Here is an 18173-nt window from a genome sequence, read left to right on the forward strand (position 1 = left end):
TATCTCTATGTAAATTGTGTATTCAGATGGCTGAATGTCGCAGTGCCAGGGAAGAGGGATAGTTTTGGGCGGCTCATCTGTGCCTCTTTCAACTGGCTTGCGAGCGCACCCCCCCCCCCGACACATGCTTTGAGCTAATGGCCCTTCTGTTATTGGACATACAGCAGACCCAGTGCAGCATGTACGACAGGAAGCGACGTGTTGCGAACTTCCTTTCATGCCATAAAACGGTGAAAGAAAAACATAGCACTTTTACCTCTCTTCCACAATCCATCCTCCCCCCTCCATTTATTCCTCCCAAAGCCCTGTGAGGAAAACCCTTACACATGCATTTGAAGTAAAAGCGTTTTTGTAATGTTGACGGGATGGTGCAGGAGGTAATGGAGCAGAGTTGATTCACTGAATGACAGCCGCACAGTAGGGTCACGGATTGTTTCACGTTCACCCTTGACACTGATTTAGGAAAGCTGTTTTACCCATTTAACTTTTCATCTTTTACTCTGTATAAATGAAACAAAGGTAGGCTTTTATAGATCACCCATCAACTCAAATTTCTAGACAAGAAAACATGTTGGAGATCTTTACTGAAATAAATTGTTACATTTAGCTGCTGCTTTTATGCAAAGTCACTTACGATTGCTATATTATGTCAGAGGTCGCACGCCTCTGGAGCAACTAGGGGTTAAGTGTCTTGCTCAGGGACACATTGGTGTCTCGCAGTGGATTCGGACCCGAGTCTCTCACACCAAAGGCATGTGTCTTATCCACTGCGCCATCACCACCCCCTTATGAGCATTAAACATGTACTGCCAGAACTTTTGGTAGCACTTCATTTCCATTTTAGACATTCTCCTAACAAGTGACTTTGCAATTACATGTTATCTAACTCTTATTATTAGAGTATTATTATACTGTCTGCTTAATATCGGCTATTTTTATAATATCTCAGTGCTCTCCCAACAGCCATTCGACTGATATAAGGCTATGGCTATGAGCCAGCCAGCTATTCATCAGTACTTTCCATCTATCTTTCTAACCATCCATCCAACTATCTTCTGTAGGTATGTCAATTGTTCTGTTGTCCTCTCTGTCTGTCAGTCAGTCAGCCCTTCTATAATAATGACTTGAATCTGTTTTTATTAAAAACACTAATAAATTTAAAACATGGACTTTGGCAAACTAGGATATCATATTTGATCCAGAACCACATACTATAGCAATGGCAGTGAAACCATACTGTACGGATGACATCCATCCATCTATATGTCTGGCAATTGTTGTGTTGTTCTATCTGTCTGTCTGTCTGTCAGTCAGCCGTTCTATATAAATTACATGTTATATCTTTTTACTATTAAAAACACTCAAAAATTTAAAACAACTTCTTTGCCAAACAAGTATTCTACATTTAACCCATATTTAATCCTACCACCACATCGCAATGCCCTAGAGACAACCCAGTTTTGGTGAGTTTTGCATGGGAAAGCACTACTCACAATTTTTTTTTTAGAAAAAAAATTACTTGTATGTAAACTACACTAAAATAATTTATATATATATATATATATATATATATGTCTGTGTGTGTGTATATATATGTGTGTTCTCTTAATATACAGACAGAATATAGACAGTCCACTCCAGACATAGTGACAATAGATTGTAGTTATTTGTACAAATAACAAAAGTAAAAGAAGTTTGACTTGTTTGTATAAGGGACATAAAAGGGTGGTTTGATCCACATAAATAACCATTTGCTGTCAGCCCGCTGAAAAGTAAAACCTGTTTTTGAAAACTGTAAGAATAAATATTGCAGTGTTGATATGAATGCTGCAATGATAGATTTTATCACACTTCTCTACAGTACACACTGTATACATTTCTCACGGTGGAGAGAATGACAAGGAATGACAGGGGAGTTATCAAAACCTCATTCCCTGAGTCAGAGACACAGATGGCTGTTAAAGTTGGTAATAATATGCTGGCAGAGGTCCATGTGTTACAGTGACTGTCAGCGCATACAGGGAGCAGAACAAGAGGAGTGAGTGGCATTTAAACCATAATGACAGATTTTAAATGGTTAGTTCGGGTTAGTAAATGATTATTTTATTTTTCATAAGGTTTTACAAGAGATGGGTTCTTAAAATCTCTTTTAAATAGTGCTGTTGTGTGTGTGAGAGTGTGGTAAACCTGTAGTTTTCTGCAATGTGATGTTTTCCTCTGGGCTAGAGAGACTTCAGCTGTACTGGCAGTGTGTTTGATAGGTGTCCGGATGATTCAGAGCTGATGGGCCGCAGGGGAGTCACTTCTTCTTGAGGAATTTTATTTAGCTGCAGCTAATTGAGTAGTTTTTTTCTTTAGAGGATGGGCAATTGTTCATTCCCTTTTATGGCTTTGGTTTCAATTTTATTTTATTTTAGCAGTCTTTCCTGAATACTCATACAGATTATCCTTTTAGTTGCTCCTCTGTTTTAGTAGCCTTTGCTATAATTCCATGTTGTATTAAGTGTCCTCCAGTATTCTCATAAGCAAGTGATTTGGAATAAATGTTTCTAGGTCTGAAAAATAGACCGTTCTTCTGTTAAAAGATGCCAGTCGTCTGTTAGAGAGCAAGTGGCCTTGCATGTTGTGTAAATGGTCTATCAGTATTCTGTATTATGTAAATTTAGGACTGTCGAACGATTAATCGCGATTAATCGCATCCAAAATAAAAGTTTGTGTGTACACAATATATGTGGGTGCATTGTGTATAATTATTATATATATATAAATACACACACATGCTTGTATATATTTAAGAAATATTTTCATATATATATATATATACATACTGTATATAGATTTATTTTATATTGTATATAAATATAACTATTTTATATATAAATCATTTTTTTTTCTTAAATATACATGCATGTGTGTGTATTTATATATATATATATATATATATATATATATATATATACAAATAATTATACACAGTGCACCCACATATATTAAGTAAATACAAACTTTTATTTTGGATGTGATTAATCGTTTGACAGCCCGTGCTATCATTGCTTAAACATCATTGATGCTTTGAGTTAATAATTTTGTCCATAGGGGCTGTTGAATAAATTACTTCACTTTCACGTGTTATGCTCTGCAGTTAAGACTGCATTAGGGCTAAAAATAAACAAGCTTTCCAAAGGCAAGCACATCCACGACTATATATAAACATATGTTGATGCAGTGTAATACATGTGCAATTCTCCATGCTGAGTTCTGAGTGTGTTATCAGTGCAGAATTATAAGCCTGTGTTTCTAATATGACAACATCTCAAAAAGGAGAAAAAAATAGCTGACATTGATCTAGACATGCCAAAAAGTGAAATGTGGACATAATTGAGAGGACATATTTGCTTTGCTTTCTGAAATGATGCAGTCAGGGATTTTTGACACATTTCAGATATGATCAAGAAAGTGAATTATGTAAAAGGTCAACATATTGGATGAGAGAATTACAGTATGCTGATCTGTACTGTAGGATTATTATTTTTTTTTTTGTAAATGTGTATTTTTACAGTAATTTGTTGTGTTTTGGCCAAAAATGACCAAGTGTATTTGACTTGACAGTATGCAATTCAGAATACAACATTTTATTTTATGGAATTTGTGTAAAATATTTTAAAACCATGACGCGTTTTTACAGTGTCATGCAGCGCCTTGCTCTGTTCTGTGACGCACGTTTGTGACTCTCCAGTTTAAACTCTTTCATCAAAACGAACGAATCTTTTTCCGAATCATTTGGTTCATGAATGAATAAAAAAGATTCGTTCATTTTGATGAACGAGTTCGAACAGGAGAGTCACGAACGTGCATCACAGAACAGAGCAAGGTGACCATTTGAGCTTATAAAACGTAAACTTTGTTATTTTTTTTTTTAAATGAGCAATCGTTTCGCTTGATAAGACCCTTATTCATTGTCTGGAATCGATTAAAGCCCTTTGAGCAGTATGCAGTTGGCACTAAAACTGTCTTTTGGACCTTGAACCGTTTGCCCATTATATGGTCCATTATATGGAGAAAAATGCTGAAATGTTTTCATCAAAAACTTTAATTTCTTTTTGACTGAAGAAAGAAAGACATGGACATCTTGGATGACATGGGGGTGAGTAAATTATCAGCAAAAGTTTTTTTGAAAAGTGAACTACTCTTTTAAGAGGTTTGTTAAAAAATGCAGAACAATTGGAGTCTTTATAAGTGAGTCATTGAATCAATGAATCATTGAATTAATTCATTTCAACCGTAAAAACAAGTAATCCAAAATTAATTTAATATTTTTTTTTTTATAATGCTATTAACATTTTGTCAGAACCTCTAATAAATGACATGGTTTTGTTCAGTCTATTCAGAATCGTTGGCGATTTGTGATCTCTTAAACAAAAATAATCGTGGAGCTCTATATCTATCCCCTCCCCCTCCCCGTTTTTATTATTTTTGTATTTGTAATAGTGATGCCAATCCACATCATATAGCCTAATGAATAATTTCTGACAGAATCAAAAACCATTAGAAATGGATAAATATCTGAATATTTCAGAGAATGATTATCTGCTTTTTTTCATCAGCCCATTTAGAGTGTTTTACTGACTAATTACAAACCCACAAATTGACGACAAAAATCAGTCCCGCCCATCTGGTGTCAAGGAGACAGCTGTTACATCCCTTCTCTCCCGGGGAGCAGATAGAAGAGCTTGCTCTGTTATTTCAGACAACATCGATAACAACACTATGGATACACAGCATGCGAATCGTTACAGTGACTCTCCATCAGGTGCCAGAAAGAATGAAAAATCTTTATAGCTAATGAAAGTGCAAATGAGGCATTTGGTTAATGATGGGGTGCGGACAATATTGGCCTGATTGCACGAGAATGAATTAAGCAATGCGTGTTATGCTCTGAGACAATTGTTGCTTTAAAAATCAATTTTATAGAGATGTGGAATGCTGCGATTTTAAGTAGAAGTCCTTCCTTCCATAGTTTTAGATACACTATAAATATCCCGTATTTTACCGTCCCAGTCTTTTCACTGTATTAGCTGAATGAATTTCCAGGACTACAGGACCTCTTGTAGAAAATCCATATCTTGATGCTTGACAGTTTACATGGTAGAAAGTGGTGCAGAGTCATACTTGCTTGAAGCGTTGCATTGTGCTCTTTTTAATGAGGCATGAATGTGGCATGAGTAAATGATTGTGTGTTTTCTATCAGGATGTGTAAAATATGGATTTAAACGCATGGATGAAATCACTCAGGCTAAGCTGAATTGCTCCTTCTACACAGAGAATTTCATATTGGTTATTCCTTAAAAAAAAAAAAAAAAACTAAACCAAACCTCTAAATCAGATATCCAAACTGTTTATTTTTTTTCCAGCCTCTTGGGTCCCTAACCCTATGAAATAACTTGGTCTGCATTGATTTTATTGGTCTCATTTATGTTTTATTGCATGAAATCAGTGTAAAACAGAATACAATTACGAACAGTATGCCTTTTCCCCCCCTTTTTAATAGTGATGCCAATCCACATCCTATCATTAATAACTGCTGGCCCAATCAAAATATAATTAGAAATAGATAAATATTGGAATATAACACAGAATGGTTTTCCTCGATTATCATAAAGTCTCTCCGGGAGCATTTTTCTCCATCTAGCACCAGCTGTACCTCTCTTGACCGCACAAACATTTTGAATTAGTAAAGTTAGGCTCCGGTTTCATGCGGTTTGATACGGTAGCAGGGTTGCGTTAGGTAACCCCTGGGTTGTCCTAAAGTGGAAACCTGTTCATGTTACATAATGAAAGAAAGCTTTTCTGTAGCTCAAACAGTAAAGCGTTGGCGCTTGGAATGCCAAGGTCATGGGTTCGATTTCCAGGGAAAGCAAGAACTGATAAGAATGTATAAATGTGTACCTTGAAAATGCAGTGTAAGTCGCTTTGGATAAAAGTATCAGCCAAATGCGTAAATGTAAATGTAAAGGTAAAATGCATAGGGTAGATGAAGGCAGTGGCAGTCTTCTTCCTCAACTAGCTTTTTTTCAAATAGCACATTAAAGAAAGTTGTTTAGCCATTATTGTGGCGCCGGCTCCATTATGACATCACTTTGTAGGCCAAAACGTGGAAGTGAGTTAGCATTTTAGCACTTCCAGTTCCCTCACCCTAGAGTCTATGGGTTTTTTGAATGGGTTTTTGCTAAATCGCCTGTAATGAGGTCTGTGGTGAACAAAGCCTCTAAATATTTTCACGTTTTGATCTATGACGTAAAACACACCAGTTATAACCTGCTTGTGGTTTTTTTTTAAACTTTATAGGCTTCAAAATGTATACATTTTTGATTAACTTATAAAGATTATCAAATGTAAAGAAGGCTCACAGATGGGGAAGATGCATAGCTTTTCGAAACGAGGGAACCAATGTGCCACTAACTTCCGAAAGTGGCGTCATAACTTCGGCACTCTATAACGTTACGGATGGTGGCTTTCTATAACTTGTTTCAACAATTCCAATTTATTCGGGAAACACATTAAACATACACATCAGTAAACAATAAATCAGGTATATATTGATATATTTTCTTAAATACATTTGAATAATAAAAATAAACTAAAAATGTATTTTTATCAAACTTGCCTGGGCGGGCCAGTGAGTGGTGTGGGTGGCCCATTACTACGCCCCTGGTTTGAAGGCTTAATTGATTGTACATTTTGCCTAATAGCAGTTACTAATTGTCAAATAGCTGCATAGTGTTCGAGGGAAATGCACAGCCTGAGGGTAATACAGCACTACTAGCACGAATTGAAAATGTTAAAGGGGAACAAGTGCTTGATTATGCTGTGCAGCAGTGACATTTTCAAGTGTTTCATAGAATGATAAAACATTTTAAAATGCATTGTGGATTGATATAAGAATAAGAATAATGCTGCAGCTCTTTGGCTGGATCAAAGTTCTGGTTGAAAACATATGTGTTGCCAAATTAAGATTTAATAGCCTGTGCAATTACTAAGTCTGATTAGTAACTGCACAGTAAATTGCAGGATTGTTTTCACTGATTCGTGGGTGCCAATAAGGCCTGAGTCATCACACTGTGGTTGGACAGATGAGAGAACATAAAGGGACAATGTGCCTTATAAACTTTAAATAAATCAAGAAATCAATGTTGCTTATATGCAGTGATTTAGCATGTGAATATTGAATATTTGTCATGTCAATAAGGCTATGTTCTTTGGAAATAAAGAGAATGTTTAGCTGCTGCAAAACTCAAATGGCTAATTGATCCACATTTAATGCATAAGTCAATTAATCATGCAATACAGCACACAATGGTTTTCATTGTCATAATCTGTGCAAAAGGCAGTGTAATAGGAACGTTTAAAGACACTTTAGAAGGTCTTAAGGCCATATATACAGAACAATGTTTATCATTATTTTGATAATCAGCGCAGATGGCAATGCAATGGAAACGTATGCTATGCTAAATCACATTTGGAGTGTTTTGTAAGATATAATATCGGAAAGTAATGTATCATGCATTTAAGCCGAGAGATCTGTATGGAGAGCGCAGCACTATATGCGTTGAGGAAGCGGATCGCCTGTAAAGCGGCACTGCGGCAGTACTGTATCAATCCGCCCGGTCCCCGCTCGCTCTGGGATCCTGAAGCACGGACTCGCGGAGAGGAGCAGCTTCGCTTCCTTGCAGGATTTATTTGTTTGTGGAAAAAATTCTCTTTTGTTTTCCGTCCTAGAGTAGCGCGCTTTCCGAATGTCGACGACTCGCTCGGACGGCCCTTCTCCACTCGCCAGGCTTTGCATGTGTTGCTTTTGTCCTGCAGGAGAGAAGGCAGGCTTTGTGTTTTGGTGGATCTAGAGCTGAAGGAGGCAGTGCCAGGCGCTGCTGCTGCTGCTGCTGCTGTGGGCTGGACCTGCCACGGTGCGTAAGATTTTCTGACGGACAGAGAAAAAGAGAGAGAGACAAAAAAGACTCATGGAAGACAGCGAGAGTGAAGGGAGGACTGGCAGGGAGTGTAAATACATTAAAACCATTTATATATTTGGTGTGTGAGTGAGTGAGTGAGTACGCGCGCGCGCGCGCGAGTGTGTCTGACAGGAGTGCCAGCACAGGGCATCATCAGGTTCAAGAGATATGTGATTGGGAATAGCTTTGTAATAATAGCTGACTTGTACTGTTGATCATTGCTATTGGTAAAATATTACTGGGATGCATAATTCATATGGAAAAAGTATGATTGCAATGCTGATATTCAGTGTTTTGTTAGTGGTGGTTTTTTAAGGCAGATGGTTGGTGGTTGGTGGCCAGTGAAGTTTAAGTTGATGATGTCATAATGTAGATGTTCTCGCCATCTTGTGAAGTAAGTTTACATTGATGCTTGATTATGTATTGCTGTTGTAAATCTTTGTTATGACTATTTGTGAGATAACATGTCATCTGATGCTGTTTGATGCTTGATAATGATGTCATAACGTAGCTGCTTGTTTGGTCAATCAATTATTAATAGTTATGATGTCAATGTTACTAGTACTAGTGTAAGTGTTCACGTTGTCTAGTAAAGTTCATTTGTTAAGCTGTTTATGTCATCTGACAATGTTTTAGGTGATGCTTGGTTATGATGTCAGTGTAGCTGCAGATTTAGTGAAGTTGATGGATGATTGTGATATCATAATGTACTGTAGATTCTGTGTTCTGTCAGTTGTTGAAGTTGAATATGATGTCATAATATAGCTACTGAATATGTTAATATCTGCTGGTGATGACCATGATGTCATCAATTTGACATCATATATGACATCATGCATTTTAGCCACAGCCTTTTTGGTAGAAAAAGATGATTCTGCTCAAAAGCTTCATTAGTTTAAAAACAAACAAATAAGTTAGGCAACTTCATAATGACAGGACATTACACGTGAACTGCAGTTTTTTATTATGTTGCGCAGACTTGTCTCTTTTTTAAGATTAATGGAAAAATAATGCTTGGAATGAATAATTTCAGAAGCTGTGCTGGCCTTGGTTTGTTCGTATTCTAATAACCTAATGTACACTTCTCTTTAACAGCCCTGGATATAGCTAGTTGTGTTGAAGGTTTTTAGTGTTTTATCTATAGTTTGGTTACATTGAGAAAATAAACAGAGGAGTAGAGATTACCAGTAAGGTGCAGAATGATTTTCTGTGTGGCTTTTGCTCTTGTTGTACATAGATATAACTCTTTTGAGTAGATGACTAGAAGTAAGCCATAAACGTTCCGTCAATGTATTCAGTTGAACTAAAATTTGCTGTGAGAAAATGACAATTTTTTTCTCTTGATCTACAGCTCTGTTAAGAAAAAACGAATAATTTTACTCTGCCTGTCTCCGGTTATAGCAGTCACAGAATAATGACTGTGCAGGAGGAGAAATATAAGCTCTTGAATATGTAATACAGGAGATCTAGACTCCGCTCTGTAAATGGCTCATTATATGATGTATTTATTCTGCAAGAACACATTTTGAATAATTTCCTACAATAGATTTTGTTTTCTTTCAAGAAACTGTAAGATCTAGGAAGATGGGAATGTGAAAGTGACTATAGTCATTGTGGAATTAGATCAAAAGGAAAACATCTTAAGATGATCTCTTGCAGAGGGTCCAAATGTATTATGAAAAGTATTCATTTGCCTGCATGATGTATTCGTATAGATAAGGGTGGGTATTCTGGGAATGCTCTTTAGAGAACATTTCAAACATCTGCTCTCTATCTCTTTGACTCGTAGGATGGGAAGGTGTCAGACTGCACTTAAACAGAGTGTTGGGTCCGTGAGGACAGCCATGTGGAGACCTGTTACAGCTCCGTTGGAAGACACTTCAAGTGATCTGCCAGTTTGTTTCCCCGTAAACGTGGTCTGAATTTGGAAGTTTGGATACTTTCCAGTTTGGCAGGATTCTATTTTGGATTTTTGTGCTTGTGGATGTATATGCATTTTTCTTCTGGAATCTCATGTGCGTGTTGCATTTCAAGCAAAGTCACATAACATCAGCCGGTCGTGGAATTTGGATGATAGCACATCTCACACTGGAGTTCGGTTTTTAAGCTCTCAATTTCAGGTGTTTGTTGGGAATTGTGCGAGTTCTGCATCCACAACTGAGCTTGAGCCAAGAACCTCCTCTCTAGGAAGTGTTCGTTTGAGTGTGTCATCTGGTGAAATGGATGGCCCGCGGTGCAGCGGGATCCGGAAAAAGCGGAAGTCTCGGTCCGTGCGAGACCGGGAGCGCATGTCTAACGGGATCAGGAATAACCATGTCCGGGGACCCGTGCTTCGATTCTCCTCGGATTCTGAGAGGGAAGACCGCACCAACCCCCCCTCCTCCTCCTCGCGACCCAAGCCACCGAGGAGGAAGAGGAAGGAGTCTACCTCTGCTGAGGAGGACATCATTGACGGATTCTCAATATCAGGATTTATAACGTTGGAAGCCCTTGAGGTAAGAAACTTGTACTTCGGACTTCGTGTGAATGTTTTTGACTGCTGTTTTTGGAAGTGCTTGTTTGGTTTGGCTGTGAAAAGCTCAGTGGCGGTATAATGACTGGTTTATTATTGTCTGTAGACTGCTTCTTTCTGGACTCTAATTGCCTGGGTCTGTTTGCACAGTATTGGATTTTCTGTTGTTCCACTGTGAGTGTGTTTGTGATTCAAGCAGATGTGGCTTTATATGCCATTTTCCTGCCAAATGTGCAAGGCACGTCTGAATTTGTGTACTTGTGCATTATTCAATGCCATTTTGTATGACAGATACTGTGTGTGTAGAGTGTTCACATTGGAAATTCCAACAAGAAGTGCACTTCAAATACTGTAAATGGATGATTCACTTCATGCACTCAACTATTAGCCTACAGCTTTCCTTACGTACTGTAGAAGAAGACAAGGGGGACAACAAACACCTGTAATTGAGAGCTTAATGACTTAACTACAACGTACCATTCGCATTATAAATGGAAGCGAATATAGGGCTCACACAAATTCAATATTTATACAGTTAAAAACTTTAAAATTCAATGACTTATTAGAATACAGTCTTCTAAAAATAATGTGTAAAGTGCATTTGAAAACATTACCTGAAATCTTGCAAAATAGATTCATCAAGAGAGTTAGTAATTTTAATTTAAGAGGAACTGAAGTCTTTCAGAAACCTGAGTTTAGAACAAAATTAAAGGAAAGATGTGTCTCAATACAGGGTGTCAGTCTGTGGAATAATCTAAATAGTGAAATTAAAACTTCAACATCATTTTTTTGTTTTTAAGAAGAGTGTAAAAGCATTACTAATAGAAAAATATATTGCATCTATTTAGTAGGAAAATGTGTTATTTGATTTATGACTTTGCATATAGGTGCTGCAAAGTAAATGTGTGTTTTAAGTGTACCTCTTTGGAATTGTAATTTGATTTATGTTGATACGTGTGCAGATATTATAAGTTCTTTCTGCTATATCTTCTTTCTGCTCCTTTTCATTTCTTTTTTTTCAAAAGAATGAAATAAAATGTATGAATGAATGAACTGAGAATGTTGTTGACTGTTTCAGATCAAACTTGATGCTTGAATACTAATAATAATCTATTATATCCGATCTTCTTATATATAATCAATCATCATGAATAGAAAGGGTGTTATCTTTAGCAAATGTCCTCTGGTGAAGTTGAAGAATGATGATCATGATGTCATAATTTAGCTATAATTGTAGATGGTTCAGATGACAGATTTTAGTCAGAGACTTTTGGTAAGAAACAAGATTCTGCTAAAAAGATTAATTAGTTTAAAAAACACAAACACAACAATTATGAAATATAATGAAACAAAAGAATAAACATCTAGATCTTTAACTCCTTTTGACAGCATACATTTTGAAACTAAACAAGCTGCTTTAGTTTGGACTGTTACACATTATTGGCAGATTGATCAAATGGATAATTTGTGGATGTTTATTATTGTTCTGATTATTGGGAAAAAGGCCATATGAGTTTATAGCTTTATACAGCCATCAAGTGAATTTGAAAGTATGTAACATGCACAAAAATAACCAAGTGAAGTTTTACCAGTGGGAAACTCTGAATTATACAATTATACCTGAGTTTTGATGTTTAAAAGTAAATGCTGAAATACACATAACTTTTAACATCTGAATATATTTTAAAACACTAGCCATCATGCACTTTCCAACTTTGTAAAGGATTACAGAGAGAAACTGGCCATTATACACTGAACGACCGAGGATCATCATACACTACCAGACTTTTCCTTTCTGTGAAATCTGTCATCTCCGACTGCTTAAAAATCTGCAGACTTGCGGCAACTATTGTCAACTCATCTAGATTATAGACTGCAGATTGGGGCAAAAATCTGAGAAAAAGTAATGTAGTGTATTCCAGACTTAGGCCGTGTGTCCACCAAAGCGTTTTTATCCAGCTGAAAACGCTAGACGCTAAGCTGAAGACGCTGTGCTTTGGCAGCTCAGCGTTTTTTCCTTTGAGACGTTTCGTTGCTATGATGCAGAATATCCGCATCACAGTTTACTTAACTGATTTCGCAGATAAATTGTTTTATACTAAAAATTTAGTTTTCATCCATTTTGTTCGGTTAGCTTTGTTGGTTGATGTCATTGACAGAAACAATGTTGTAACAGTTGGTCAGGGTGGTTTAGTCCCACCCCTCCTCCACTGTGATTGGACGGTTGGCTAAAAAGTGAGAGAGATGAGCGCTGTCTGTGTTTTATCCAAAGTTGAACATTTTTCGCACAACTCTCGGCGACCAGTAAAAAACACTCAGCGTCTCGTGACGCTCATGGTGTTTAAAAAACGCTGCGCTCCCATTGAAACCAATTGAAAACATACGCCAGGCGCGTGGAAAAACGCTTTGGTGGACACACGGCCTTAAGACGCTGGAATGGAAAGCAAGGGGTCAAGTTTTTGTTTGGGGTCCTGCTAACAAATAGCTTTTTCCATTTATAAGAACTCCTTGAAAGCAGTAAATGCTAAATTAAAATGACCAGGCTGTCTTTCAATACTATTATTTTTATTTAATATTTGTATTTATGTTATTCATTAAATATGATTAATTTTTTTGTCTTATTATAGTTAAGTAATATACATGTACAGCTATTTACTCACCCTTCGCAGTTTGCAAGTTGCATGATATTTTTTTTTTAAATGCGATGCATTTAATAAAACATAGATTGGGTATAAGTAATGCAGGTGTGTTAACTTATGGTTACAACAGTTTTTTTTTTTTTTTTTCTGTAATTCTCTGACTTTTAATGTGTCATACCTTGGTGCTTACCAGGAGCACTTGAAGGCGCATTGGCACTCGCCATAGTTTTATTTGTCTTGACAGGACATCTGTAGAGTGTCATTCTGACTTTCAGCGCCACTCTTGCTGTTAAAAGCCCAACAGTCTGACATGACAAAGCTTTGCACGCTTTACCCTCACATCCCCTACAGATGCTGTTGCATTGTTCACTACAGTAATCTGTGAAAGGAGCCCGTCAGCAGCTTACACTGTCACGCTATAGCGCTATGAACCGCAGGCGCAGTTCTCCAGGGGTGACATCTCATTCACCGCTTTTCACTCTTCTGGGATCCGTGACTTATAGCCGTTTCCTGCATGTTCTCTCTCATCTTGCTTCATTTAGAAGCTCACAGAGCAGGAGACCCTAGTCTAGATCCTGCATGTCAACGATCTCATGCATGCAGCTCAGAAGTAGCCTACATCAAGATGTTAGGTCTGGGAACTCACAATTGGCATACCTCAATCTGAGGAGTGTGATGAGCAGTTGTCTTTCAATATCCCTCTGCACACCATAGGATAGCGGCACAACCAACCAGAGCAAGGAACGGCTGTGGCTGGCTGAGTCCAATGCGTTTTCCGACCAGCCAGACTGATCTCATGAAATGGCGTATGCATGACACGCCAATTCGTATTTCCATTTTTGGCGTGCTATCAACACGCATAATAGCTTTTCAGCGTGTTTATGAACACCGTTGTCTTAAAATATATGACCTACACCAACCCCGTCCCTAAACCTACCCGTCACTGGGGTTAATACCATTTATGAGTCGTCCCCTACCATCCAAGGAAAAAAATATCGCTCCCCAGATGTAGATCTACATTTTGTTTAGTTTCGCTCGGACATTTAACGGCGTGTACATGCACGCAAACACGCGGATAGCTCAAAATGCGTATCTAGATAACACGCCACTTGACTTGAAAGTGGCGTTTATAATTACGCGAAAGTCATAATGTCATGTTGCAGTGGAGCAAGTTGATATATTAAACTTTTGCTGCATCCGGTCGTCAACTCCGAACACATCTTCCTTTTTTAAGAATGACTGAAGTGATGTTCTCTTAACTCCAAGTCATCCAGAGTCGCGGCCAAAGCCGATTCGATAGACCGCTGTTCGCCAGCAGCATCTTATTTGTTTTCAAGTTGCAGGGAATTCACCCAGGGTGCAAATCACGGCGCAAAACATCACAACTCTGCCGTCATTGTGCTAAGCCCGCCCACCAACTCTATACACGATGTGATTGGCCTGACCAGAGTTAGGTTTTTCCACTTCGAAAGCCAACGGAGAGTTGCTAGACCACACTGGCGGCAAAATAATTTTTGCTGCCACGAGGGTGCGTCTAGATTTCTAGGCTAGCTCAGATGATCATGGGACTTGACCAAATCTGATGCATGTTGTTGGCCTATTCTAATGTAATTATTGTCTTAATAAGAGTGATTATAGAAAAAGCATTATAAATGATAAGAGGGGGAAACTGGATATGGAAATGACACAACCTAGACATTTTCGGTATATGAGCTCCTGAGCTCAATGTATTAGTGCAAACTGCAATTCCACAGCAGCAAATTTATTGAATTTTTATCATATGAAGTAAAGCAGTAGGGGGATGTTAATATTGGGTTTTGATTGCTTGCTGTTGTGATTTTGGCCCAAAAATGTATCAACAATTTTTTGTCCATATGAACCCACGTTTACAATATGTGGCAGACAGTCAGAGCCATCTTACTTTTAACTAATACACCTATTCTCTCTTTATCCCGTCTCATTTAAACGGTCTCTCTCTCTCTCTCTTCCTCTACCTCACTATTTCTCTTTCTTGTCCTTCTTTTACAACAATCCCTTGATGGTTTCAATATGAGCAGGAATTTGTCCTCAATTTGCCAGGAGGGGCTTGAAGAATTCGTACAGGTATTCCCAAATGACACATTGAAATCCAACTCGTTCCACTCCAGTGGTCAGGCTCGCTCATATAGGAGTGAGCCATCAGCGAGCGGGTGTTTATTAATGCTGCTTAGTGTTGGAACGACAGGCCTGAGAGGCAGTGTATTACACCACTTTGAGAAATTACTAAATCATCAGGCTCGGGCCGCCTCAACAAACCTCCTCCCCCTTGGTCCCTGAGCACAAAGTTGCCACGTAATCGTTTCAACCTCCTCCCCCTTGCCCGCCTCTGCATCCCCAATTCAATATTACTTAATGCCGGCACCACTGGTGCCCTTAAACCACTTTATGTGATCATTGTGTTGTAAAGCTCCAAGCTCATTTGATTGAGAACAGCAGTCACCCTTGCCTGCGTTCCCCACTCCATTGATCCACTCGTAAGAAGAAAATGGTTAAGTCAATGTAAATAATACTAATGTTCTAGTGCCTGACGCAAAACAAAGCATTTGTTCCACACTGGTTTTTCTTTTTCAGCTGGCTATCAAAATAGCTTTTCTGATCTTAATGCGAACACATCTAATGTTTTCGACTCCATTGTGTTCTCCTCTTTAGCTAAATTGAGTCGCTTGTTAATGATTTCAGACCGAGCTTTTATCATTTACAAATATTTACACAGCCTGCAATAACTTAAATGGAGTTCTAGAAAAAAAAAAAGATTAGCATTTCAGAAAGAGACATGGAAAAGACAGAGGAGGCACCCATCGTGCCAGGAAGTGGATGGTTGAAAGTGGAAATTAGGTCATGGCCGGAGGAGGGTTTGGCATGAGGCCCAGAGGGGCACATCTTTCGTCTATCGCCTAATGCCACGGCGAGACTAAAAGCATCCTGACAACTTGTAATTCATTTGAAATGTGAGTGAACTCTGTGGGGCTGTTTACACCTGGCCACTTTTCGCAGATCGAATAGCTATCTGATTTATCAAAACGATTCCATTTACACCTGGTCACATAAATGTGTTTTTGCAAAACGGATATAAATCCGATCTTCAATTCCCGCACTATATGCAGATTTTATTGAGACTGAATTTCATTTATCATCGGCTGATTTCAAAATCAAAGACGGCAATAAGAGAGAGTGGCTACAGCCCTGGTAAGATCATTTCGTTTCTTTACTTTTAATGAAGATGATTGTGTGTTATAGCGTCTGCGCCTTACTTTCCCTTTAATTTGCGATAGTTTGCACCTTGGTTTGATGAACAGATGCTCAGCTGCTCATCTGTGGTATAGAGTAGTTGTATCTGACTATAACTTGACATATAGCCTATAACATGCTCTCACATTTTTGGGAGGAGTAAAATTTGCATATGTGGTTTCAACAACCAGATGCATTTATACTGGTCCAGTTTCGTCTGGAATGCGGCCCTGACCACCTCCTGAAGTGATTTGAGCGATCAGATTCAAATCCGTCTCGAATGCGTTTTGGACGGCATTTACACCTGGTCTTTTCACGATCGGATAGCTATCCGATCACAGAAAACGCATGAAGTCACCAGGGTGTAAAGTAACAGCCCCTGTGTTATGCATTCATGAAAGGTTACAGTCTTCATAATGTAATTTTTTTTGGATAAAAGGCATTAAAGGAATAGTTCTCCCCAAAATGAAAATGATCCCATAATTTTGTCACCCTCAAGTCATCCTGGGTGTATATGGCTTTCTTCTTTCAGCCTAACACAATCAGAGTTATATTAATATCCGGGCTTTTCCAGCTTTGTAATGGCATGAATAGTGTCCCGAGTTTTTGAAGCTCCATAAAGTACATCCATCCATCATAAAAGTAATTCATACGACTTCAGTGGGTTAATAAATGCCTTCTCAACTCCTTCTGAAGGGAAAAATATCCATATTTAAAACTTTATAAACCACAATCAGTAGCTTCCGGCATCATCTCTATGTGCACCTCTGACGAGACCCCTCTTTAATAAGAAATCCTCTTGGATTTTTCTTTAAAACTTTTAGTTTAAGACTTTCTAGGCCTAATTCACTACCAGTGTTTTGCTTTGCTCTATCCTCTGTGCTTCTGCATTCGTCAGTTCTCACCTAAGCTACACTATACCTATACATCATATGTCAGGTCACTCTTCCACAGTAACGATTACATGTTAATATTAACATTCATTTTGTCTGCCTCACCTGGCTATACTATTAAAGCTTAATATATTAACATAGTAAATAGCTGCCCATTTCATTTTAAGTGCGTTACTGTAATCTATTGATTGAGCTTAACTTGAACCTGGAATAGTGTGATATTCAATCTTTAAAGTGAAAGTGTCTAAGTTTGTTGTAAGTGAAATAAACCTACAAATGTCTTACAGCAGAAAGGATGGCAGACGGTTTGTTAACATGCAAAAAATGACACACTTCCGTTTCTTGTTGACAATGTGCATGTGTATTTGTATTCTGATGAAATCGTGTCATAAGCACTATGACAGAAATGTCATCTTGGCAGAATCGCGAGACGGGCTATAGATTTTCTGAGCTGTAGATGTCTCTTTGCTGTTTGAAACAGACAAATCGAAAGATGAAGAGAGAGAGAGAACGATAGAGAAATTGATTATACTCTTCATTGAGAAGAATATTGCTGCGCTGAATCTATTGATGTTGCATGTGTGCCTAGTTAAAAACACACAGAGTCTGTCAATAACTGCTTGTAAAATGCAACTCTCATTTCTTTAGTGTCAAAAATTGCTGGTGATTTCCAAGGCATGCAGGTTCTGAATATTTCTATACATGATATCTGTCACTTCAGTTAATTTCCTCCCTAACAGTGCTTATGGCAGTGACAGCCGATATTAATTTAGACCTCATTTGAATCTGTCAGAATATGATATGTGATATGCATTAATACAGTGCTGCAGGAGCCATGACTGACACATCAAATATA

The 18173-nt window shown here is 38.0% G+C and overlaps 1 protein-coding gene across 5 annotated transcripts in view; it reads left to right on the top strand.

The window, feature by feature from the left end:
* The window catches only part of auts2a (activator of transcription and developmental regulator AUTS2 a), a 348996-nt gene that overhangs the window by 11473 nt on the left and 319350 nt on the right, over positions 1-18173 (top strand). For 4 of the 5 annotated variants that reach the window (XM_089126454.1, XM_039676289.2, XM_039676290.2 and 1 more), the window contains exons 1-2: positions 7668-7961; positions 9796-10501. In XM_089126454.1, coding sequence (XP_088982580.1) covers positions 10226-10501 — 276 coding nt within the window. In that variant the 5' untranslated portion in view covers positions 7668-7961; positions 9796-10225. Of the gene's footprint in view, positions 1-7667; positions 7962-9795; positions 10502-18173 lie in introns of those variants that run through there. The other variant, XM_089126455.1, reaches the window with a different exon arrangement.

This window comes from Pimephales promelas, chromosome 23 (genome assembly GCF_988280905.1).
Source record: "Pimephales promelas chromosome 23, fPimPro1.hap1.1, whole genome shotgun sequence".
In the NCBI taxonomy this organism is placed as follows: Eukaryota; Metazoa; Chordata; class Actinopteri; order Cypriniformes; family Leuciscidae; genus Pimephales; species Pimephales promelas.